The sequence below is a fragment of the Cryptotermes secundus genome, unplaced genomic scaffold, assembly GCF_002891405.2.
Source record: "Cryptotermes secundus unplaced genomic scaffold, Csec_1.0 scaffold327, whole genome shotgun sequence".
NCBI lineage: Eukaryota > Metazoa > Arthropoda > Insecta > Blattodea > Kalotermitidae > Cryptotermes > Cryptotermes secundus.
In genome coordinates this window covers 89,421-114,456 of record NW_019720706.1, presented here as the reverse complement: position 1 = coordinate 114,456, position 25,036 = coordinate 89,421, and the positions used below count along the sequence as shown (strand labels likewise).

Sequence of the window (25,036 nt, the reverse complement as noted above, 5' to 3'; positions counted from 1 at the left end):
TCATCCTCTAACAGAAATAAGTACCAGAAATCTTCCTGGGAGTAAAGGGTGTCCGGCGTGTAAGGCTGACCTCACCGCCATCTGTGAGCCGACTGTCTAAACAAATATGGGAGCCCCGTCATCTCACAACCCTATGGGATTCCACGGCTTGTTACAGGGATTGCTTTACTTTTACCGCCATTGGTTGGTATTCCTTAGCAAATTCTTTCCAAATCCTTAATAAACTTTCGAAATATACTTATTTGAAAAAGGCTGGTGATAAGCAGTATCCCGTCACACTCTTTTATTATCTATTAAACCCTCTGTCACTTGATTACGGATTTTGTTTTTGAAATTGGCCCTTTATACGGCATTTATAAGTGTTTTTATAAACATAGTTTTGCAAGACACATACAGCTGTCCATGCTGATGCGACACAAACAAAACAAACAATCACACAAATATACTTCGTGGTATAAACAATTAACGTTGATGTACCGAATGGTTACGTAAACATATAGAACACAGTTGTGTTGTGTGTGTTTCTTTGAATCGACAATCAGCAATTAGTGCTTGTCCTTCGTTTTATGTCAGTCAGCATGTTTCATCTTCGAAACTATTAATCGAATTACGATTATGTGGAACAGGGAATACGGCAAATTTCATTTCGATTTTTATTGGTCTATAAAGTAAACATCAAATCATGGGATTTTCATCTCGTGAATATAATAACCAGTACACCCTTAAAGCTTAACAGCGTTGTCCCTATTCTTAATTAATTAAGCACGAAGCCATAAAGGCTGTGAGGAGCAGGATTATAGTTCCACTATTTGTACGTGGAAATTAGATGTAGGTGAGTGGTCAGCTTCATAGCCCAGTTGCCTTTTCAACAGAGAAAAGACCCTCAATATCCAATGGATAGGAGGCAATGTGTGCCTCAGAGTCGGTCTTGAAGCTCAGGACAAAAAAAAAAAAAAAAGCTTGAACCTGCAGGGAATTGAGCCCTGGCCGTCCAGCCAGTAGTCCGTCGATATATCTACTGAGTACTCCAGCCTCTTCAGTACGCTCTTGTTTTACATATTATATAACAATTTGCACCCAAAATTACGATATATTGCCATACAGTTCAATTAATTTTTTTTTTCTTTGACAGCCCCAATTTTGGCCTTGGCCTACACCCATGAAACTCTCCGTTTCACTTCGGTTTACTAGATCTTAGACATTCGGTAGGACTCCTTGGGGGGGGGGTGATCACTCGTCGCAAGGCCTACAAAATATCGCACATATGCACAAAAACACTGAACTTCCATGTCCTGAGTGGGATTCGAACCCATGGTCCCGGCTTCCGAGAGAGCGGAGACAGTGCATGCCTTAGGTAGTTCACACACCGGCATGCGTCAAGACATTTAACAATCAAGATACGATGTCTGCGACATGAGGCAAAGAAAGAAGCACAGATGAAACGAATGAGATTATGAAAACCGCCGCACATCGGTCTCAGTCATGATGCTGACAGCTCCTTTCTTTGCGTCATGTCGCAGATATCGTATCTTGACTGTTACATGTCTTGACGCATGCCGGTGTGCGGCCTACCTTAGGCTACTCGACTACCGTTACCGGCATTAAATTATTAGTTATGCCTAAAAATAGAAATCGCGTGGCTGACAGAATTCTGATTTACCTTCCATAGAAATATCAACGACTCAAAATTTATACAGAATGGGGCGCAGAAACTTCCTTTTTTTGAAGGCGAATAAAAGAAAAATTATTGCTGACAGACAAAAATTTATGTTCNCTCGAAGCGAGATGAGCCGTTCGGGGAACTTTGCCCTCAAAACTGTCATCGAAGCTCGGGATGTGTGGACCGTGGCACCATTCTGTTGGAACCAGACATTTCCTAGATGTATTTCTTCAAGAGCTGGTTCGAAAAAGTTTTTAATCATGTCCACATACCGCTGTGAATTGACAGTAACTGCATGATTGTCTTCTTCAAAAAAAATAGGGGCCAATGACTCCAATTCTCGACAACGCACACCATATTGTCACCTTATCACTGTGAAGTAGCCTCTCATGGAGCTCTCTGGGATTGTTACCACTCCAATAGCGCATATTCTGCTTGCTGACATATCCGGACAGGTGAAAATGTGCCTCATCACTAAAGAAAACAAGTGCGTCAGGGGGTAAAGTTTCCAATAACGGTTCGCACGCCGTTATTTGGTTCTGGAAATCACGTGGTGACAATTCTTGCACAACAACCATCTTATAGGGATGGAAATGAAGATGTTCGTGAAGAATTCGGCGCATTGAACGATTGGATATGTATAGGGCTACTGCATGTTTGCGAGCGGAGAGTCTTCGAGATCTCAAAATCGACGGTCGAACTGCCTCCACATTTTCTAGCGTCGTAACGGTCCGTTGTCGTCCTGATGACATTTTCACCACACTCCCGGTTGTCCTAAAGTTCTCTACCGACAAAACAATCGATTTCCGGTCGAGAACCGGACCTCTGGGCTTAATTCCGAAATGAGTACGGAACGCACGCTGCACCGCCACGTAGGAATGGTTGTTCGAAAAATAGGCTTCGACAGCAAACGCATGCTGCTCACCCGTCCACCGCATGTTTACTACTGAGGGGTATTAGACAGAAACTTCCACGACTGCTGCGTTCGCCGAGCCTATCCCCACTTTTCTTCGACCTCCCCTCCCTTCACAATGTGTCTTCACAAAAAGGAAATTTCTGCGCCCCACTCTGTATATACACCATAAAATGACTCTTCAGGTTCCGGTTACCTTGTCAGTATCAGGTCAACAAATTTTAAGGTCCTCATTTCATTATTCTCTCCAGCCACAAGTCCTTTCTTCTCTCTTAGGAGGGATAGATATAGAACAGCGCTGTTATATTAGAACCAAATGAAACTGCTAATAAATTTAACTACAGTGCTGTTGCATTCTAACTGTCCTCACGTGACCTACCTCTGTTAGAGTTTCATCACATCCGTCTGTCCTTCTAATGAAGTAAAGCAGAAGCTGTGTCCTCGCGTTTGACTACACGAATTCTCATGATCTGAAGTTAATTTCGTAAACATTGAATCCTTAAATTTACCGAACCATACCCTACACTGAGTGCAAAGCTCATTTTGACGTCAAAATTAATTTAATTTTTTTGTCCCTTTCATGCATCCATATACAAGAGTTTAATCTCCGTTACGAGGGGCAGCGATGTATGATTGAAGTCACAATGGCTTCTTTTAGTTTCAATAATGACCGCACGAGAGCTAAGCTGTTACGAATTTCAGCAGCTAAATTAATTGCCCACCAAATGCTTAATTTCTCATCTGGTAGGATTCGTTAATTACTCATTTATTAAAACGGTATTTAAACTCCATACACATATGAAGCCGATTTATATGGATATTCCTCTCTGAGTGAAGAGCGTAGTTGAAGGAATTTGGGAACCAACTGCTGAGAACATTATGACTTAAGAAGAAAACAGAGAAAAATAAACAATGGAAAACATCACAATGTATATTCTTTAAGAAATATTAAAGTGGTACAATTGAGGACAAAATAGGAAGGTCATTTACGACTTAAGAAATATTACACTGAATTTAGTTGGAACGAAAGGGCCGAGCCATAGCTCAAGCCGTTAGTCACTGGCTTCCCACTACGGCGGCCCGGGTTCGATCCCGGGTCTGGGCAAGTGGGATTTGTGGTGGAAAAGTTGCGCTGGGGCGGGATTTCTCCGAGTATTTCGGTTTCCCCTGCCAATCTTCATTCCACCAAATTCTCTATCATCATAATCACCCGGGGGAGGTACAATAGGCCAATCAGCGGCCGACGTGCCGAATGGACCCAGCTGGGCTCCACCCCCCATTAAGCGAATATGTGGAAAAACTATACGGAAATAATCACCATTGTGATATCAGTGTAGCCTATAGAAAGCCGGAATAGCGTAGTTGGTACAGCAACCGGCTACGGGCTGGACGACCAAAGGGGTCAGAGTTCGAGTCCCGTTGGGAGCAAAAATTTTCTTTTTTTCAATCATGTCTTCCAGACCGGCTATGGGGCTCACCCAGCCTTCTACCCAATGGATCCCGGGGATAAGGCAGCCGGGACGTGAATATGACCACTCACCTCCAACTAGTGCTGAGGTCAAGAAAATGTAGATCTATACATCCACTCCCCAACACGTGTTCATGGCGAAGTGCTTAATTAGTTAAGCACAGCGACAACTTTACCTTTTACATACAGGACTATAAGGTGTCACAACCCTGAAGGCCACCCTCTGAAGCCTCAAACTAATATAAACTTAAATGTATGAGAACAGGATGCCAAGAAATATATTGGATATAACATACAGGAAGTAACACGAGGTGGGAGAAAGTACCGGCCTATAAGAAAGTGCTATAACTTTGACTCCTCCTCAAATATTGTTATGGTTGTCAAGTCAAGGAATGTAAGACCGCAGGAGATGTTCCAAGTATGAGACAGATGAGAAGTTGATCCAAAATTCTTGTTGGAAATCCTAAAGTGTTAAGACAGCTTGTAATATCAGGAAGTGGTACATATTAAAATGGGTTTCGAAGAAATAGTATATAAAAATCTGGCCTGCAATGATGTACCCCAGAGTGTAGCCTCTTTATGTGCTCCCGTAAACACGGTAATTAAGCCTCCAATTATAAACTACATAAGTCGGGAATTTTTTGATGATTTTAAGTAATGTCACTTTCACAATAACTGCTCTATACGATTTACATTAAACTTTACTAATTCACAAAGGGTTTCTTGAAAAGCTACGAGTAACTGAGGTGCATTTATTTACACATCAAGAAACCAATTTTATTGCTTCTCTCTCATCAAACAGAAGAAGAGCTGCTTACTGTGGTTTACCTCTGCGTCTCTAATCTCTTATAGCGGTATGCTGAATGCTCAGAGAGTCTGTGTCGTTTTGCTAACTCCGGCATACTTTAGACATTGCCCTCAAGTGCGTGGCGTTAAATTGGATTTCGGTTTATTCCCCTTGAACGTGCGTCGCCTGGATACACAACAATGCCTATGTCCTCAATTCACTGTCCACGATGGCAATTCTCAATTCGGATCGTCGCTATAGAGCGGTTAGTGTTGCTCTTTCTTATTCGAGTCTAAAATGTTGGAATATTAGCACGTCACACTGCTATTCTGACAATAATTAATAAGTCACTGTGCATAGGAACAGGAATATTGTATGTCTATGAATATAAAACATTCGTAAGTGCCTCCAAATGTTGTGTGAACTATTTCCTTATAAGCTAACAACTAAAATCATGGACGAAAATTAGGCGAATCCCAAAAAAAAAATCGGAAACACATTTATCCCTAAGAGAAAACTTGCCTTGGAATATGAAAGGTGTTCAGGAAAGCATCTCTCGCATAGAATGCCACCGCACTGAACTTATACTGTATCGTGTTCTATTAAGTAGAGTAATTACTTAAATTCGGCCTACAAACCAAAGGATGCCGCTTGGGAAACCTTCACGATGTCTCGAAGGCGAGTGAAAGGATTCACATTAATATCTTGTACGAGACCTGATACTTAGATTGTCGAGCTGATTCTGTAAATATACACACATGCACATAGGCAGACACGTACATTATATAGCATTATATATATAGCATGTCCGGATGAAAGGTATCCAAAATAAAATCATTATATCTCAGAAATAATTGTCATACACATTAATGAGATACACTATTACAAAGGGAAACTATCAAAGTTTTTTTTCTGCGTATATAAGTTTCTCAATAAATTTAAATGTGGGCTCCCTTGATGGCACGACAAATATCCATACTTGAAGCATGTTTGGTGTTACCTCAGCCACAAAGTCCCTTATGCGGGCTTTCAGGTGTTGAAGGTCGTTGATCTTAACGTGGTAGAAAATGTTTTTCACATATCCCCACAAGAAAAATGCACTGGGGTTAAATCTGGCGACGTAGGAGGCCAAGAGATTGGTCCACCTCTGCCAATTCATATCCCAGTCATCTCTCTGTCCAGGTGATTCCTAACATTGTGGCAGAAATGTGGGGGCGCATGCGCAGAAGCCGGGTATGAAAAAAAAAACTTTCAGAGTTTTCCTCTCCGATGACATAAACCGGATACATGTATGACAATTAGTTTGCGAGATATCATTTTTTTTTATTTTGGATACCTTTAATCCGGACACCCTATATGCATATATAGGCTGTCACTAACCTGTAATGAGTATGGTCACATTAACACGTCTGACCTTATGCAGTGAGAGGGACAAGTATTCACCCTTCAAACCTGCATTTCTCACTCTCCTAACGAGGGCTGGAGTTCAGATTTGAACATATTTCACCCATACAGCGGCTAATGTTCGTAATTTGTGAGGACCAAGGAGAATCAGACGAACGGATAGGCAACTTTCATTGGGGAAACAACAAGAACATAACATTTGACTTATAAATCCAAAATGGGAGACAGGCCACTGTAGGAACACTGCAACCCCTAACATAAGAGCATTAATACGTTCATCCTCTTAATATTATCCCTGTAACAGGCCGCGTGGTTCCGTAAGTTTATGAGACTTCAAAGCTCCCACACTGTCTAGACCAAGGGTCGCCAAACTACGGCCCGCGACCCAAATGCGGCCCGCGACGTAATTTTATCCGGCCCGCAAAAGAACTGTACAGAAATGCGCCAATTGAACTAATTTTCCAACGAGTACTGGTAAATGTGATTCCGAGCTTACTGACCTGACATATTATACTGCAGTTCGATGGCTTAGCTGTGGAAAGGTTCTTTCGCGCTACTTTCAACTCAGGAATGAAACTGATATATTTCTTACCAAAAAAAACCATCACGAACCACTTTTATCAGATACCGAGTTGTTTTTGGAAATTAGCATTTTTTGCTCATATTGTGAACCATATGAACAAGTTGAATTTAAAGTTGCAGGGTGAAAATAACTTAATCTGTGATTTATTTGTACTTATCAAGGCATTCAGAGCAAAGTTGATACTTCTGGAAAGCAAAGTGAAAAATTGTAACTTTGTTCATATGCTATACTGTGCAGAGATGCATAAAAAGGCCGAAGCAGAATTTCCCTCCTCGTTTGCAAATTTAGTCATTTCAGATTTGAAGGAACAATTTCGGAAGCGATTTGCTGACATTGATTCCAGTGCTGAGGAAATCAGATTGTTTCAAAATCCGTTTGACTGTGATGCTGCTGATGTCCCAAGTCAAATTCAAATGAATATTATTGAACTTCAGGAAAATTATATTAAAGACAAATACAAGGAAGGAAATTTTATCGAATTTTATAAATTTCTAAACTCTGAGCAATTTCCAAATTTAAAGAAATTTGCTTGTAAATTTGTCTCCATTTTTGGGACGACATACCTGTGTGAACAAATTTTTTCCCAGATGAAGTACATCAAGTTGAAATACAGGGCAAATTTATCCGATGAACACTTAAAGTCGCTACTTGTGATTAGCTTTTCAACATTTGAACCTCAATTTAATCAGATTTTAAGAATGCAAAAAGAGTTCCATCATTCACATTAATTGTTTTATTATAATTTGTGATGAGAATATGAGCATTTGCTGCTACTGTCTGTTGTCATTAATATACGATAATTTATTCTCACGTACTTTGTATTTAGTTTATGCAATTCTGTGCTTACAATAAAACTCGTATACCTAGGGTTATTAATTTCTCATTTTATCCGGCCCGTTGAAAGTGCTGAATTACCTAATGTGGCCCGTGGTTCGAAAAGTTTGGAGACCCCTGGTCTAGACAATCTGTTCACGGATGAAATTTATAAAACAATGTACATCTCATTTAAAACTGAAATACGCCGAAGTAACTGGGTTAGCAACATTTAAAACGAGGGGGCAGAACACTGAGGCAGTGCGTCATTGTCTAACCAAGTCGAAAAAAAGACATTGCTGCATGATTAGCAGTGTAGAGCATGGCAATCAAATTAAAAGGGAATAGCTCTCGCAACATCACACATTTGTAGCTTTGTCTCTCTCTCTGAGGGACACTCACAGGCCATTCTGTCTCATTTCTAGTATTCTTCCGCTTTACTCACCACACTGCGCAACGCTTTCATCTTTTCCGTCGTAGCAGTCTGGAATGCCGTTGCACAAGGTCCACTTGGGAACACACGTGGAGGCGTCGCAATGGAACACAGCTTCACTGGAATTGCAGGGGACCACGGCGTTGGCAACAGGCACGGGAACACTCCTTACTCCACTGCCGAGAACTGGCTCTGCAAGCAAAGAACCGTCAACTTACGGTCTCTCAAGGGACGCAAGCAAACCGAAACAGAGAGTTGAATTGGACACAAAACATTATGTTTCCTAGTACACATTTCCGTAGAATGGGGCACCCTGGGGTTGTCCAGACATGCATATTACTCGAAATACTGAATAAAGAGCAACGAACTGTAGAAAAACATTGTGTGCTGTGTGAGGACAAGCAACCACTCACCTTAAGGAACAGTACGGTCCGAAATGCATTATAATGTAATGCATTATTTGCTGAATATTAGTGTTTTTTATTGCTAGTGGGGTGGGACTAAGTCCCTTGTACTGCAGCCACTTCTGGGTTATTGTACCAGCCCCAGATGATAGGTGAGGGTGATTGTGGACCAATTGGTAGAATGAAGATTGGCAGGGGAAACCGAAGTACTCGGAGAAAACCTACCCCAGCGCCACATTTTTCCACCACAAATCCCACTTGACCAGAGCCGGGATTGAACCCGGGCCGCCTCGGTGGGGAAGCCAGTGACTAACCGCTTGAGCTATGGCGCGGCCTTAGGTTAGTGTTAGTTTACATTTCTGAAACTTTTATTCTGATCAGGAGTATCTGTGAAATTAAGGTAATGCACGTCGGCGTTAGCTGATTTACTGTTACGTGTACGGTGGTACGCGTGACGAAAATAACGGGTTCAGGTTCGGATGTTTGTATTGGGATTTATTATTGGTTACAATCTCTCAGTCACATTTAATACAGCGCTATCTCTCTTTATGCATTTTATAATTCACTGTTACATACACACTACTCCTCTCCTGGCAACGCAATTAAAACACAGGAACTAGCACTTGAAATCACTCCAAATATTGCACATGAATAAAGTGGTCTAATCACATGAAAAGTTAAACAGTACCGTCTAGTGTGACTGGTGAATCGCCATTTTTCATGATATTATTAGTGTGATGGTCCAGAATGAAACAAATCATCTTCTATCCACACTTCAAGCATTCACGAGTCTTGTACGAACTTCCCGTGGCTGTCACCTACCGAGAACTCAGAACTCTGTCACTGGACATGGAAAACTGTTATATCCATAACTAACATTACACAGCCTCTGCACCTACCATGCATAGAAAACACAATCCTATTGTTGCATAAGGACGACCACACAGAAAACGAGTCACGTGATAGCTACCTCTTCAGTCCATTGGCGCGCTGACTGTTGACCCATCACCTCCAGCTAATGTCGAGGTCAGGAAAATGTGGACCTATATATCCACTCCCCCATACGCCTTCATGGAGTAGTGCTTAATTAGTTAAGCACAGGGTCAACTTTATCTTTTCCTTGCCTATTGCTGAGGGCGCTTAAGCGAGGTGTTTATCGCGCCGTTGCCTGGCGCGATAATAATAATAATAATAATAATAATATTTATAGTATCCCTGCTAACACAACATTGTTTCAGCAGGTAGATTTTGCTGACCAGGACGATAGGTTTCGGCACTTACGTACCATTTTCAGGTTCCCATTTTAGTTAAAACTATTCTATCGTATCCTTGGCCTTAGTTAATTTTGTGCTTGAATTTACATAACATCAATATAACTAAAATTATTGTGTTTCTAGACATTATCGATCGTCTTGCTTTTATTTAAAAAACACAATATTTCGGAGACCGGTTTTTGCCTCCGCCTTCAGGTGAAATCTACTCAGTTTGGCTCAATCGATAGAACTATTTCCTATCTCCGGACATCAGCACCAAACACAAGATAGGATATATAAACAAAGCACAGCATAAACCAACTGCGAGAGTTAAGACAAACATTGAAAACACTAACGAAAACTCCACATACGAGTCGAAGTACCTACGTCATTGCATTATTTCACGGATATTATTGTTAAAATCAGAGTACTATCAGAATAGAAGTCCTCACTAAAGAGAGAAATCTCCGTATAGGAACACAACTTTCACTCATAGTCTACACTGCATGGAGCTGCAGTTTCTTAACTTCTGCTGTGATAACGGGAGTTCAAATGGGAGAGATCTCCAAGCTGGGTTGACTGATCGGACGGTCTCCCAGAGACATGTGGGAGGACTCCCTGTATTTCCTGTAGGTCTCGTTCGGTTCAATCTGCAAGAAACTCGTTTCCTTCCATCATAATTTGGGGCCTTCTTCGTATCCATGTTAGGCTAATTTTCATTTTCCAAGCACACTGTCGGGTTATATTTGTGCTCCTTACTGTGACTTCTAAACGTCTACTTGTTTTGCTGATGTATCATCTGTAACACTCACATGGGGTATTGTACAGACACTTCGTGTGAATGGCATCTCTAACTGGTCCTGTTTTCATCACAGTCCCACGCAGTATAATTTAGTTTTGAAAACTGTCCTGAAACTGAAATTATTTCCAATGCGTGTGAATATCTCGGATATATCCTTCATATCAAAATTAGCACATATGGTTGTTGAGATAACGTTAAGGGTACATCCGAAATAATTTTCTTAATTCTGGCAGATGATTTATGCTCTGCTTGGTTCATATACCCTGTCCTGTGGTGTCCATGGTACCCTGAGATAAGGACTAAATTCATCGATTGGGATCAGCTGAGTAGGCTTTTACCTGAGGTCGGAGAGAGAATCCTGTCACCGAAACATTAAGTAAAAAATAACAGAACACTGTATAATGTCCAGAAATATTAATTTCATTAATACAGTTCATCACAAACGTTCAGATCTTACACCGATATCGGAATGATAAAATGGCGCGAGGCCGCATGATGTAAGGAAGTGAAGATGCAGTGGATTTGGGAGTAGATGACGANTTTATTATACTGCAATTGGGTTTTAGCCCGGTGGCAGTAGTACACAATAGGACACAACAGACAAGTAACACACATTACACTAAGTGACAACACGTTCAAACAAAACACAATACACAAAACACAACAATAAGGACATCCTACCACAGTGAATACAAACCAAATACGATTAACAACTACAGTGGATTTGGGAGTAGATGACGGGATAACACGAGTATATTATTAAAGTGGATTCTGAAGGAAATGTCTGTGAAAGTGTGGTTTGGATTCAGCTGCCTAAGAAGAAAGTTCAGCTGAATGGTAGGAAATTGTGGACTCAGTGATGGACATTCACATTCTATAAAAAGAACTAAATTTCTTGACAACATGAGCAACTGTCAGCTCCTTAAAAGCTCTGTTACGTGCAGTTTGCTTGCATCACGAAAGGTCGACAAGGTGTGGCTATAGACGATGGGTGTGCCCCTTTTGGTTTGACAGCTGGCCTTATGACTGTAAGCACATGATCGTAAAATGTGATGGAACGAAACTTTCACATAGTCCTGAAATTGGCTGGATCATTTGGTTCACGTTTGAAGCTCGAAAAGGGGTCAGAGGTGGATGGAAGTGTCTGACGTCACTGTATTGCTCGCAGAGGTACCATATCTTTGGATTCAGATGGTAGCGCTAGTTAACTATTTCAATAATATCAATACTGTCGATTTACAAAATTTATGGGTGATGAAGCAAACATACGGAGTCACCAAAACACGCTTCACCACGATTAGAAGACGTAGGCCTAACCTGCAGTACGTAGAACACAAACACAAAAAATATAGGATTTTTATCCACATGAATATGCAATCATAGAGGATGCAACATCAATACTACTGAGCAACAGGATCACCTGGATCGATTCCTCGCTGTCGTAAATGGTGAATAGAGTGTGTGCACAATAACAGAAATTATCAGAACAATTTCACTGATGTGTATACGACCACATATAAAGACATGTGAACGCATGCACATGTATGTTAACAAAATGATTAGCAGTTTGAAAATGTCACATTAAATGCTCGTTCAGCCTATTATATATGTATGTGTGTTTATGTACGGTTATATCTCTGGTCTATATTTAACTTTCTGGCCTATTATCTGATCTGGAACTTCCATGGTTATAGAGCGAGAAAATTAGTTCTCATAATATTCTCAATAAATACGTTTAAGCTAATTTGGATTAGGCAGAGTGGATTATATTGTCACGTATAAGCGGGGTTTGGATTGGAGTTATCGATCACTTCAACATATGATTCGTTATTACAATTAATTACAAGGCCATCGTTATCCTCACGAGTTCAAAAATCACTCCAGCACACGCTAAGTCTTTTCAGTGTGCTGTGTCTTCACCAGCCGTTCCCTGGTAACGGCTTCTAACAGTACAGATTCTTCATGTTTTACTCTCACTTCTTTGCCCGCTGGCTCTGAACTGCGCGGACTAAGTATTCTCTTCACAGACTCCCTCACAACTAAGTGCAGGCCTGGCGTCCATCTCACCTCCTAGTCTTCGCTTCACGGTCTCCTTTACAACTTTACAACACGCTACAACATGAAGGTAACAATTTCACATGGAAATCCAATCAAGCAGAAGTGTGTAGGTTGTTGTGTGACATTATATCGACTTCTGGGATTTTAACGTTATTACATCGTTAATAATTACATAGCAGATTATCCGATTATAAATCCAAACCCTGTCCATAATCACTCGCTCATGTGATAATATTTTGATGGCTAACGGTGTCCTTGCACACGAATGTGTTCATATCTCAGCAACAGGTTGACTGAGTAACAGCTCGTTTTTCAGAGTTAAATTTTGAAGGCAGAACAGCCACAAAGAGATTTATAAGTTATTGGTCAGACCGACTTTCTGGGTCAAGCGTCTGACGTTCTTCCCGCGCTCGTATGCGAAAGAGGTTCGGAATATAGGGGCAACTACAAGGGTCAGTCTCACTTATTTCGGAAGATGGGTACATCTTTTGTTGCCTCTGAAGACGATGCTTTTAAGGTAAAATGCGGAAGTTCCATAGCGCAGACATAAATAGAATGATGATCTCGAATGGTGCATAGGAAGCCAGGTCATTACCTATTCCTGATACTGGCCTGGGGACTGAGGAAATTCATCAAGACCGTAGTTAAATTAGCCGTTGTTCTGGCAGAGATTGTATGCGGACATCTCCCAAATACAAGTTCTGACCTAGAGCATTTCCACTGTAGCAAATTTCTCATATAAAAGCAATGTAATCTCTACATGGGCGCTGAAATACATTACAGGAAGGAGACCCGTTATTAGTCAACGACCGCGAAAGAAGCGGCTACACATCTGCCGTTGCTAAATAACGGTTTGACAGACAAGCATGTTTCCACGGCAACGATTGCACAGCAATAATGGAACGGTGTTTTCTGTTCGGTCCGCGCCGAGATGTTGTAAGAAGGACAGTTAGTTATTGGAATGGAGTGAGTTGGTTGGTGAGTGACTGAGTTGGACAGAGAGAATTTCTGCGGTTCATTCGATGTGAGTTGATGCGAGAAGATAGCAGCTGTGGCTAGAGGAAGAGGAAAGTCCGCCGCTGAAAGCCGCTACCAAACAACGATTAGTGAAGACATCAGTATGGAGACTTGTGTGTGTAATATAATTTAAGTGCAGTCACTCGCTGCATCAAGAAATCAAATAAATTCAGTCATAAATTTAAAACCAATATACAGTCACACTCCTATAAATTGACAATATCGAAGAGTATGAAAAAATACAGGTTATGAATAACGAAAGACACAAAAGTAGGAGAAAAAGAATACGATGGAATTCAAAGTAATTTCTACCTGATTCAGCCCAAAACTTGGAACATTTTGCGTGAGTCTCATATTTTAGTAAAATTAAAGAAGATAAAGTTGTCCCTATATTTAGTTAAGTAATTAAGCCTATGCAACAATATCGAAGTCACATTTTATAATATTGTCGATAATTTTACCTCTGTATATAGAAATATATATATGTATATATTAAGCATACTATTGTGGATGCATATCATTACTAGGATGAGCTACAAAGAGTATAATGCATATTCTCTATCTTCCATTATTTTCTTGCAGAAGTTGAATAAAATTTTAAAAATTCAACAAACAAATCCTGTAATCGGACTGGCTGTCGTGTTATTAACAAGGTAAATGGTAAAGTTGTCTCTTTGCTTAAGCACCACGCCATGAAGATGTATGGGGTAGTGGACGTATAGCTCCAGCGATACTGACCTTGCACTATAAGGATGCGAGTGGTCAGCTTCACGTTCCTGTCGCTTTATCCCCTTGTAACCATTCCAAAGCGAGATCCAGAGATAAAAATGTCTTACCTCTGTCGGGAATCGAACCCCGTCAGTCCAGCCCTTAGCATATTCGCTATACCCGCTGGCCTATCATATTCAGACAAAAATTATGCGTTATATGGCGTAACGGTGTATGAAATAGTGTCAGTGACACGGAAGGATTAGCAATATTCAACAAAAGTCGTAAAACAGCGGTCTGAACGTACTTAACTTGAAACAAGACACTGAAATGCCAGGTTGCATGTTTATGACGAGCACAAATTATGATAATTTGTTTGTATAAGCTATCCGTGTCGCAGTTACGTTTTCGTATATTAATCTTCATCTCGTACGTTCCATATTACACCTCATTAGTCAAACTAAACCAACAAACATGTCTACTAACGCCGCTTTGCCTCCATGAAACTGATGCGCGAATCTGCAAATATTTAACATCTATGACGTGCCATAAAATGGCATGTAACGTATATATATGAAACAGAATAAATACTCATTTTCTTGTCCTTGCATCGACTGCACGGGCGAATATCTAGGAATTTTCGTGAAATTCTGAAAATGCCAGTTTCAAATCTCGGCCAGAAAACCGAATATTATGAATGGGATTCTCGTGAAAATCCAGTCACGTGAGGCAAATACAGGGAGAGCATCTCAACTTAGGCCACGACCATTTCATTCTCCATCCTTCCCACCTCATGACTCAAGGCATCGTTAAACATGACAAACATATATGTATAAAAATCATGTATAAGCACCCCTATGTTTATCCGCGTAATAATCTTCCAACCAATTCACATGTCTCATGAAATTCTGCATGAACATCTTGCCAATAAAAGTCAGTTCTCTTCATTCATTCATCTGTAATCTGTCAGACGACAGGTCCACAGTCTCTTCCAAAACAGTTCCTCCACTTGATGCGATCTAGAGCTTTCTCCTTCAAATGAAAATATCCTCTCCTTTCTCACGTCTTCTTCCTCGTCTTCTGGTCACTTCTATCCGCCCCTCTATCTTTCCTTCAATAACTCTCTTCTTTATACTTTATAATTTACCATAACCAAAACATCAATATTGTCATCAAAATTACAGTACCCTCAGGCAGTAGCATAACAATGTGGGTGGAAAATTTCTCTACCCTCAGGCAGTAGCATAACAATGTGGGTGGAAAATTTCTCTACAAGTATTTTCATACTGAGTTACTATTTTTCGTGTTTCACGAAGGCTTCGTAAGACAGAACATTTTACAATGAAGGAGTTTCAACATTACGTCCAGCCACGAAGCTTTGTATGACTGCTTATTCAGTACAGGGATGGAGAGATTGTGTGTTCCATTAAGAATATGAGGACGCCCTACGTTCGGTGTCGCTTCGTTGGAATATATTATCACCACGGCCTGGATTTTGATGACATGTCATCTTTTTTTCCTTGTATCCTATGCGATGCTCTTAAATATATAATTTTCTCGGATATGAGCTGCTGGTTACCGAAATGTAAATTTTATAGGTAGTTCTTTGACATTTTTAGGTTTAAGTTAATTTTTTCGTTTTGCGGCTAATTTTTTGGTAAATTTTTGGGCTTTTAAGGGTATTTCTTTTAATTTTTGGCCATTTTAGGAAATTGTTCTTCATATGTTTTCTGAAATGTGAATAATATGGAAGCGAAGTGTTCTTTCTTTTCTCCTTCAAGTCATTTTTCTGGATTTTTTCGGTCATTTTATAGGTCATTTTGAAATATTTTCAGGTCATCAAAATACGGGCCCTAATTATCACTCTTTATTTTTTAAATTTCTCTCAAAAATGTGTCTAATAAGCCGAAATGAACCAAAAAGGCTAGACTTTGGTATTTTATGATGTAGTTCCTTTGTTATGAAAGAACAATTGCAACATAAACTAAAGAATTACTTAAAAAAGACTTGAGTGTTACAGGCAGATGTCAGTATGCATAGAGTTATATACGTGAGAAAGACAGGAACTGAAAATCAGCAATAACATAGTTAAGAAATTGTGCATATCTAACAGAAATGAGTGCCAGGAATATTCTTGGAATATTCTTGGGGTAAAGGATGGCCGGCGCGTAGGGCTGACAACCTTACCGCCATTATGGGCCGATTGTCTAGAAAATGTGGGAACCTCAACATCTCACAACCCTATGGGCCTCAACGGCCTGTTACAGGGATACATTTACTTTTTTACTTACTTTACCTGTGTGATGGTAAGTTTTGATAATGTTCAAAATTAAAATTAAAATTACTATCAATACACTCCGAAAGTCAGATTACATGGAACAAAAATTTCGTTAATTAATTTGTATGAATGTGAAACATGATCTCTTATTTCGAGAGAGGAATATAAATTATAAATTTGTTATAACAAACACTCGGGAAAGTATTTGAATCTAATGAGGATGAAGTATTAGTTAAGTTGGCACTTTACAAGTTATACAAAATGTATACAAAAGTATGCAGACTACACAACAATATTCTGTATTTAAAACAAAGTAGACGCTATCGTATCAGCATTTGTTTTTATTGACGCAACATGTTTCGACTCTTATACTGGGCCATCATCAGGCGTAAAATGATACCAGACTCAGTTGTTGAATTGCATCTAACTAATTGCATCTAATTCTTCAATAAGGATCCTTATTGTGCACTTGAATGTTTTAAATGCATAAATTGAGTCTTTCTGGTAAAAATTTTAAATACTCAGATAATAATTATTATTAATAATTATTTTATCTGAAAGACTCGGTTTATGCATTTAAAACCAGTCAAGTGCACAATAAGGATCCTTATTGAAGAATTAGATGCAATTTGTTAGAGATGACCCAGTATAAGGGTCGAAACATGTTGCGTCAATAAAAACAAATGCTGATATGATAATGCCTATTTTATTTAAATACAGTATATCGCTATGTAGACTGCATACTTTTGTATACATTTTATGTACCTTGTTTATGACACTCAACAAGATGCATACTATTAAGATTGGCACTTTACATTCTTGTTAACCTTTCGTCTATGTCACAATTGTGCGGAGTGGATGAGAATTGAACTGGTTCATGGTCCTGTCGAAAGGAGGCTACTTTCAATTTATTGCATGGCAGTACTCCCTATCACACGTTATGTTAAGCAGAAGTTTCAGTTTGACAGGTACCAAGTAAGGGAGGGAAGTCGACAGGTTGTTCAGTCAATATGTCACGCGGTAATTAAAGGTTTCGTTTCTGTCCTCACTCTGCGTAAAATACATCACTGTGTCCTGCCGTATTCTATTGATCTACTACAACTGGACAGCTTGGGGCTAAAACTGACCAAGTGCAACATTTACTTTTTTCGGTCGATCTTCATCAGTTCTACAGTCCAGTGATCGCTTCCCATGCACAACATCCATTTATTACAGATCCCAGAGCCTCTGAAGGTGCCACATATAACCTACAAATTTCGCGTAGTCGAAATATTTACTAACTTTGACATAGGCACTACAAGTGTTTCACATATAAACAAAAGATAATTTGTAAGATTTGAGGTTTTCACGGCGGTGACTATGAAGAATGACGTCTTCTGGGATGTGGCGCCATGTAGATCTTGTGTGAACCGACGTTTCGGAGGAACGTCGCTTTACACAAGATCTACAGGCGCCACATCCCACAAGACGACATTCTTCAAAAGATATTTTCTTTGTGTTTCTTCTCGTAAAGCTGTAAAGAGCCACTGGTAATTCGTGACTCATTATCAAAGTGACATCAAACAGAAAACTCACATTGATTTCGCATGACGGTTACGCTGCGAATTTATATTCTATATCATGTCAAAGAAAGCTGGATATTTTCCGAAGATCTATTGTTATAATATAACCTAATGTTAAGAGGACTACTACTTTTTCTTTCTTTGGCACTACAGCCCCAATGGGCCTAGGCCTGCCTCCATGAACTTCTCCGTTCACTTCGGTTTTTCTAGATCATACACATTCGGTAGGACTCCTTGGGCGGGTAATCAGCTCGTCGCAAGGCCTCTACCTGCACACAAACACAGAAAAACGCACACAAACATCCATGCCCTGAGTGGGATTCGAACCAACGATCTCGGCTTCCGAGCGAGCGAAGACAGTGCATGCCTTATACCGAAGAGGACTACTACTACTATGTTAATTATAGCTTTGAGTGGCAAAGTGTACAACAAATTGTTTATGAAATTCTATTAATGAGTCGCGATGTTGTTAAGAGGGGAACATTCAAAAGGACGGACATTATACCACGAACCTATCTTTCATTACAAAATAAGGTAAGATGCTAAATTTATATCTTGCAGATTTCTGCAGTGGCACTGGAAATTGTGAGGAGTTTTCTTTAACTGAGCGCAATTAACCCAGTAACGAGGGAGTTGCATAAGCCTTCTTATACTGTCGGCTCTCTGTACCGTTTTCACAGCTAAGAGGACATGTTGCTGCCTGCTCAGGAAAGCAGCCGTATGGTGGGACGAGCAGACAAGGAGGCGCATTACGTATAATCTGTGTTACACATTAGCGAACGCAACATTTGTGTCCTGTTTCTGAAGAAAGAGACAGAGATAACATTTCAGGGCAAGCGGAAGAACTTTAGATGATGAAGAACTAATGTACTTAACTCGGTATCTGATTAGGTCACAGAACTGAAAGTATTGGCTTCAGTACGGCAATTCTATTCCAGTTTGATTCCTTCAATAAGGAGAATTTCGTGATAAACGTATTACTTTTGGGCCAGTTGGCCAGATACAAGTTTCTATTAAAAATCCACTTCCATACTTTGCCTAAAGGAAGTTGTCGTTTTGAACTGGATTTGTTTCACGTTTAAGTAAACAGTAACGTGTTCTATGTTTACGCCGACTAAACAGTAACGTGTTCTATGTTTACGCCGACTAAACGGTAACGTGTTCTATGTTTAAGCATAGTAAACATAAACGTGTCCCACCATCTGAAAAGACTTAAATATAATTATTTGTGGGGGATGAATATTTTAAATTATACGCTACCACAGAAATGCACGTGAGCCAACAAGCTCAGTAAGAACGGCGGCAGGGTTTCCAGGTTGGACTACCGGAGCCTCGGGGTTCGATTCAAGTCGGAGGCAGAGATTATTCTCTCTGCCACCGACTTCAGACCATCTCTGAAGAACACATAGACTTGAAACCTGAATGTGCCTGGACCTCTTTCACTGTTGATACCTCGGTCCGAGGGTGACGCTAGCCACACCTTCATCTAGTACCCAAGGATAAAACAGGCTACAGCCGTACCTTTACAAGCAAGCCGAGGCCTATAAGAGGCTGTAGTTCAGATCTTTTCTTTACACAAATACACTCACAGAAACAGTTTCCTTATTACAGGTCACATAACATTAGGAGCAACAGGCTTGTCAGTGCTGACCCCGTATTCAGCAGACTGTAAGGGCGATCATAGCTTTGGGCCAAGGACTCACTGGGATCGCCGGATCGATGGGCGCCTAGGACCTCGACAATGGCCTGCGACCACCCCACTTTCGCTAAAATCACCCAGCAAGCTTTTACGGCTCCACGGGTTGTATAATTTAATTCAGGAAGTACCGAGTTACAATTTCGGTTGGCTTAAGCCTTTCGTGGTTCTCAGAAATTGTAGGCGAATCCTGGGGCAATATTTTTCATTAGGCAGGAGAGCTTCTTTTCATGTCCGTACCTTCTAATAGTAGAGCAGGGATAGCGCTGTTGGTATAGCGACTGGCTTCGGGCTGGACGGCCGAGGGGTCTGAGTTCGAATCCCGGTAGACGCAAGAATTTTCTCCTCTCCGCGTCGTCCAGACCAGCCCTGGGGTCCATCCAGCCTCCTATCCACTGGGTACCGGGAAAAATTACACGAATAGAAAAAAAACAGAAAAGTAAAGAGGAAAGAAAGAAACACAAAACAGACAAAGCAAACGAGAACCTTAAGAGGAAAACAAAGAAAAACAGGAGAAGCAACTATGGAAGGAGGAAAGACAGAAAGGAAGTGACGATGAGAATAGACGAGAAGAAACAAACAAACATTACAAATTGGAAGGTTACGTGTGCCGGGTGTCTGGGGCGAAGTGGCCTCCGTGAGGTATCATTTTGTGCCTTACCTCGCCCGCTGCCCGCTTTGCATGTGAGCGCAACAGAAAGAGCAGCAGAATCAGATAAGCAAGTTATCAGCAGTGACTCTGCCATGGTTTTATTGACCATTATCCTTTCATGTAGTCCCAAGGGTTTCTGGAAATGTTTCATTAGTCACTGCAGTACTGTCTGTTGTTTGCTTCAATTAAAATATCTCTTCTCCATGCAACAAGGAAACCGCCCCTTATGTCGGATCCTTTAGGTCCAGCTAGCACAGCACGTGTTAAATTTCCTCTATTCGTCGTTTGTTTACCTACTTATATATGTTTACTTCTACCATCGCTTCTTCCCGTCTTATTGTTTGCCTAATTGGGTAAAATGAGGCACTTCCGCCATACACGTAACTTCGCGGTAGTAACTTGTAGACTCTGCCGAATCCGCGTATTGCAGACACTTCTCCTGAAGATATAGCACATGCATCGCTCTCTCTCACTCTACTCATGGGAGTCACAAACACAATCTCTGTTCTGTGCGGGCACGTTTTGTTCCTGTTCTTTTTCCTTTGTTATAGCAATACCTATATTTTTGGAGATATCACGGGTTTCTTTCTCCGTTTTCGATAGCAGAAATCATGCCCATGCATACGTTAATATTTTGTGTTACAGCAATATTTCTATGAGTTATATCAGAATAAAATTCCTGTCCATACCATGTATTTTTATTTTGGTTCAATCACGAAATGAATATCTTCCTTGCAGACGTTTCGTCCCACACAAAATATCATCTGCGCTATTACATACGGGCATTTACAAATCATTGAAATTTCACTGGTCACAATTCCTGGAAGAATATATTCAGAAAATTGTCAGAGAAAACCCCGAACAGAATTTCTTTCCACATAATAAGAGTATTGGGTCCAGCGTACACACTTTTGCGTGAAAGAAATACAGCATACCTCCAAAAAGACCAGGATTCATCCTATCAACGAAGAGGCAATTCCGCAAGAAGCTGATGCATCATCCCAGTTCACCAGCAAACTACTCCTGACTCACACCAACAAAGCCGCCAACGCTCATTTACCTCTCCAATATAACCCTAATGACACTGCCATTGATCACAGTGAGACCCAGCATTGATGTGCCAGAAACAGACGCAGAAGATTCAAGTGCGAAGTTCCTTGCTTCTCCCAGTGAGCTCACTACATCAGTCTCAGAGCCTTCCACGTCAACGTCAAGAGATCTCACGCCAGCAGACAAGCCTAAGGAAATACGAAAGACCAGACTTAAGAGTTGGACTGTGACGCATGCGGTGTCAGCCGCTGAGATGATGCGCGCTGAATTTGTGCAGTGGTCTTGCAGTTTGATGTCATGGCGTGAGCAGATCTCGTCGTCGGATAATTGGGAAGTGGTTTGCATGCGACAAATTCTGCGGTACCGAAACAGAAGCCGAGGAGTGTGAGTGGAGATACCGGTGTCAGAAGTCGACGTCTACAGCAATTCTGAAAGACTGTCTGATTTTACTTTAAATTTCGCTAAAAGCGGCACAGTGTTCTCGGAAGTTCAAATGTTCACGGTATTTTTATGTACCATATTTATATTACATAATAAATTTGTTTTTAATTATTGATGAAATTACCAGATTACTAGCATAAAGTTTTAAAATCCTGGTTACGAAACTGCCTGCTTAATTTTCGAAATTTCTTCATTTATATTTCGGGAAAGTAATAAAATACAGAGCATATTTTCTGCTGTTTCTATCTGATCCTAATAATGATATACTACCAAAGAAATTTAAAATTTTCCGATCACAGTGACCACACAGTCTCAGGTATGAACGCTGGGATAGTGAGTTCGAATTCCATTCGAAGGCATGTTGTCTGTTTGAGCGTTTATTCTGTTTGCGCTGTCCTGTGTGTAGGTAGCGGCATTGTGACGGGCTGATCCCCCTTCCAAGGAGTCCTACCGTCTGTTTAGAAAGATTACGAAACTGAAGAAGAGGCCAGGGCCCAACAAAGGGCTGTAGAGCCATTGATTAATGAACGAATGAAAATATTTACTATGTACTGTATAACCAGCGATTCTCAAATTTTGTGAGACCGCGGCCGGATAATTTTTTTATAAGACGAGGGCTTCGTATAATTGAAGACAGGGGCTGAGAAACACTGCTATATACAGACGAAAAAAAAAATACCAACAACAAATTATAAGTTTGCTGAGGATACTTTACTCGTACTTTGCTCTTCATCTGTTTCCTCTTAAGTATTTCCTTAATTAACGACAAGACTCTTAGACAGAATGGACTCAGGGTAAAGGCTTTCTCAACACAGCTGACCCACCAAACAGAAGAAATGCATACATTAATTTTAATTCGAGGTTTCAACAAGCGATCATACGCTTGTTCCCGAGTCGTCCCGAGTGGTCCAAGATGGCGTCTGTGGCTGTAATTGGTTGGTCATAACTTCAAGTTAAACAATGCTGATTATGCTACCTATTCCCTAACAACACTTCAAATACTGCAATCCAAAGAAGCTATGCTACATTTTACAATGTTCGGTTGTAAATATAAAGTTTCTTTCAGGGCTGCAAGTCACGAGCTCTGGGAGAAGCTTAAGAATTGCATACGGACTTCAGTGTTCCACTCTAATCAGTCTGAGAACTACTTGCTGTACCTGGTAATATTCTGTCAGCATGACGGATGTCGGTCACATATCATTAGGAAGGCAGTCGATATTCTCGAAGTTTTCTGCTATCGGTGAATATGGAAAGGAGAGTTTGGTATAAGCACATGGTTCAGAGCTCGTTAATCATTTGGACATCTAGCTATATGTTAAATTGAAAGAGGTTATGCTCATAACCGAGCATAAAACTGAAGGATCAGTTATATAAACTGAGGTACGGTAGCTTATTTACCCATTTATCTAAAGCCTATGTACTGCTGTGTTCATACGAGATAAAAGCAAAAATAACTTTACAAATGGTTAAATCAATTTTAATTCTGCATTATATATCTTTGTACGCCAATGAAAGTACTGTTCCGCGCAACGTCCTTAAATTTCGAGATATTTTCATGACGAAGGAACAGTTTTATGTCTTCTCTCCGCAAAGTCTGTATCTTATTCTACAGCCACTGCTTCAGCACTCGCTCTCGAGTGCCATGGGTTTTGGCGTACCAGGTTTGAAAACGTACGAAGCAATCACCGCTGTGGCTAGGGTTCGATCCCATATCACGTCATGCAAGATTTGCTGTTGAAAAATGTGTCACTATTTCGGTTTCCCCTCTCAATTCTCATTCCATCAACTGCTCTCTATTCATTACCAATCCTACCATCGACGGCATGTAGTCTCGTTACTGACAGCATCGTTAAATATGACGAATATGACCATTGCTAGGTAACGGTCTGATAACACGTTCCCGTACAACGGACACGGAAGTCCATTGTTAGCCAACGGCACGTCAAACACACATTCCCGCGGCAACGGGTAAAACAGAGTAATACAAAAGCTGTTGGAGATGGTTATCTATATTCGGTTCCCCCGGAAGTTAGTTCAGTTCACGATATTTCAGTCGTAGTTCAGTGTTCAGAGGATAATCGAAGCTGAAAAAGTGACCGATTCGTAAACCAAAACCAAATGAGAAGAAGATAAGACACTCGTAATTCAGTAAGGAGTGGAGTGAGTCTTAAACACTCATTGACTGTGAGCTGTCATACTCGTAGTTGGTTGTGATTGTAACAGAAGTGGCAATAAATCTAATCAACGAATCCAGAACCCGTTGTTATTAGTCACGCAAACCCCTCATGCGTGGCAATATCTAGGAAAATGTGGGGTGGGAGACGGACTTAAAACTGATAATCAGATCCACGTGGAATCATAACTGAACAGGACACGGGCTTCCACGGACAGGACATAGGGAATTTCACTCTGTAGCGCTTTAGGGTCCAAGACAGGTCAGCTACAAACTTGCGCAACAATATTATATTTAAGCATCCTGTTGCACTCTACACTTCTATATGTATAATATAAATACCGTCATAAATGCAACAATTTATTGTAGTTCTTTGTCTTTCTTGTTTTACACTACATGTTTCGGCCGTAACTGGCCATCTTCAGGTGTATTTCACTTACGTAGGTGTCACACTGCATGTAATTTAAAATTTAAAAACATCAGCTTTCTCAACTGTCATTGTTGCGTCATTGTCTTCAAGTCATTTTCACAAGTGCTCTATGTTTTCCCCTTTCGTAACACGGCAGATGTGCTCATGGCAGTCCAGTTCTTTTTGCAGCTTGCTAAGGAAGACTTCGCTCAATTGCTGTACGTCTGTTAACATACGAATCATCAAATTACCACCGTCTTACGTAGGAGAAGACAAGCAGATGGCGTCCTTTAGTAATCCCCGTATCAATAAGCATAATGCGATTACTTCACGCGACTTCAGTGGCTATGGAACTGGTCCGCCACAACCAATCAGACTAAGAGGGCGATGTTTAGCAAGGACTGAAGGAGTACGAGTGCTGGCCCAGCAAGTTGCCACTCATTAAATATTCAATATATATATATATATATAT

The 25,036-nt window shown here is 40.6% G+C and overlaps 1 protein-coding gene across 1 annotated transcript in view; it reads right to left on the bottom strand.

Moving 5' to 3' along the window:
• Positions 1–23,384, bottom strand: part of LOC111871617 (G-protein coupled receptor GRL101) — a 203,147-nt gene extending 179,763 nt beyond the window's left edge. Inside the window, exons 1-4 of the mRNA XM_023864843.2 lie at positions 23,381–23,384; positions 21,552–21,729; positions 20,080–20,138; positions 8,074–8,253 (exon numbers count right to left, since the gene is read on the bottom strand). Coding sequence (XP_023720611.1) covers positions 8,074–8,253; positions 20,080–20,138; positions 21,552–21,729; positions 23,381–23,384 — 421 coding nt within the window. The remainder of the gene's footprint in view (positions 1–8,073; positions 8,254–20,079; positions 20,139–21,551; positions 21,730–23,380) is intronic.
• Between the last annotated feature and the right edge of the window lie 1,652 nt (positions 23,385–25,036).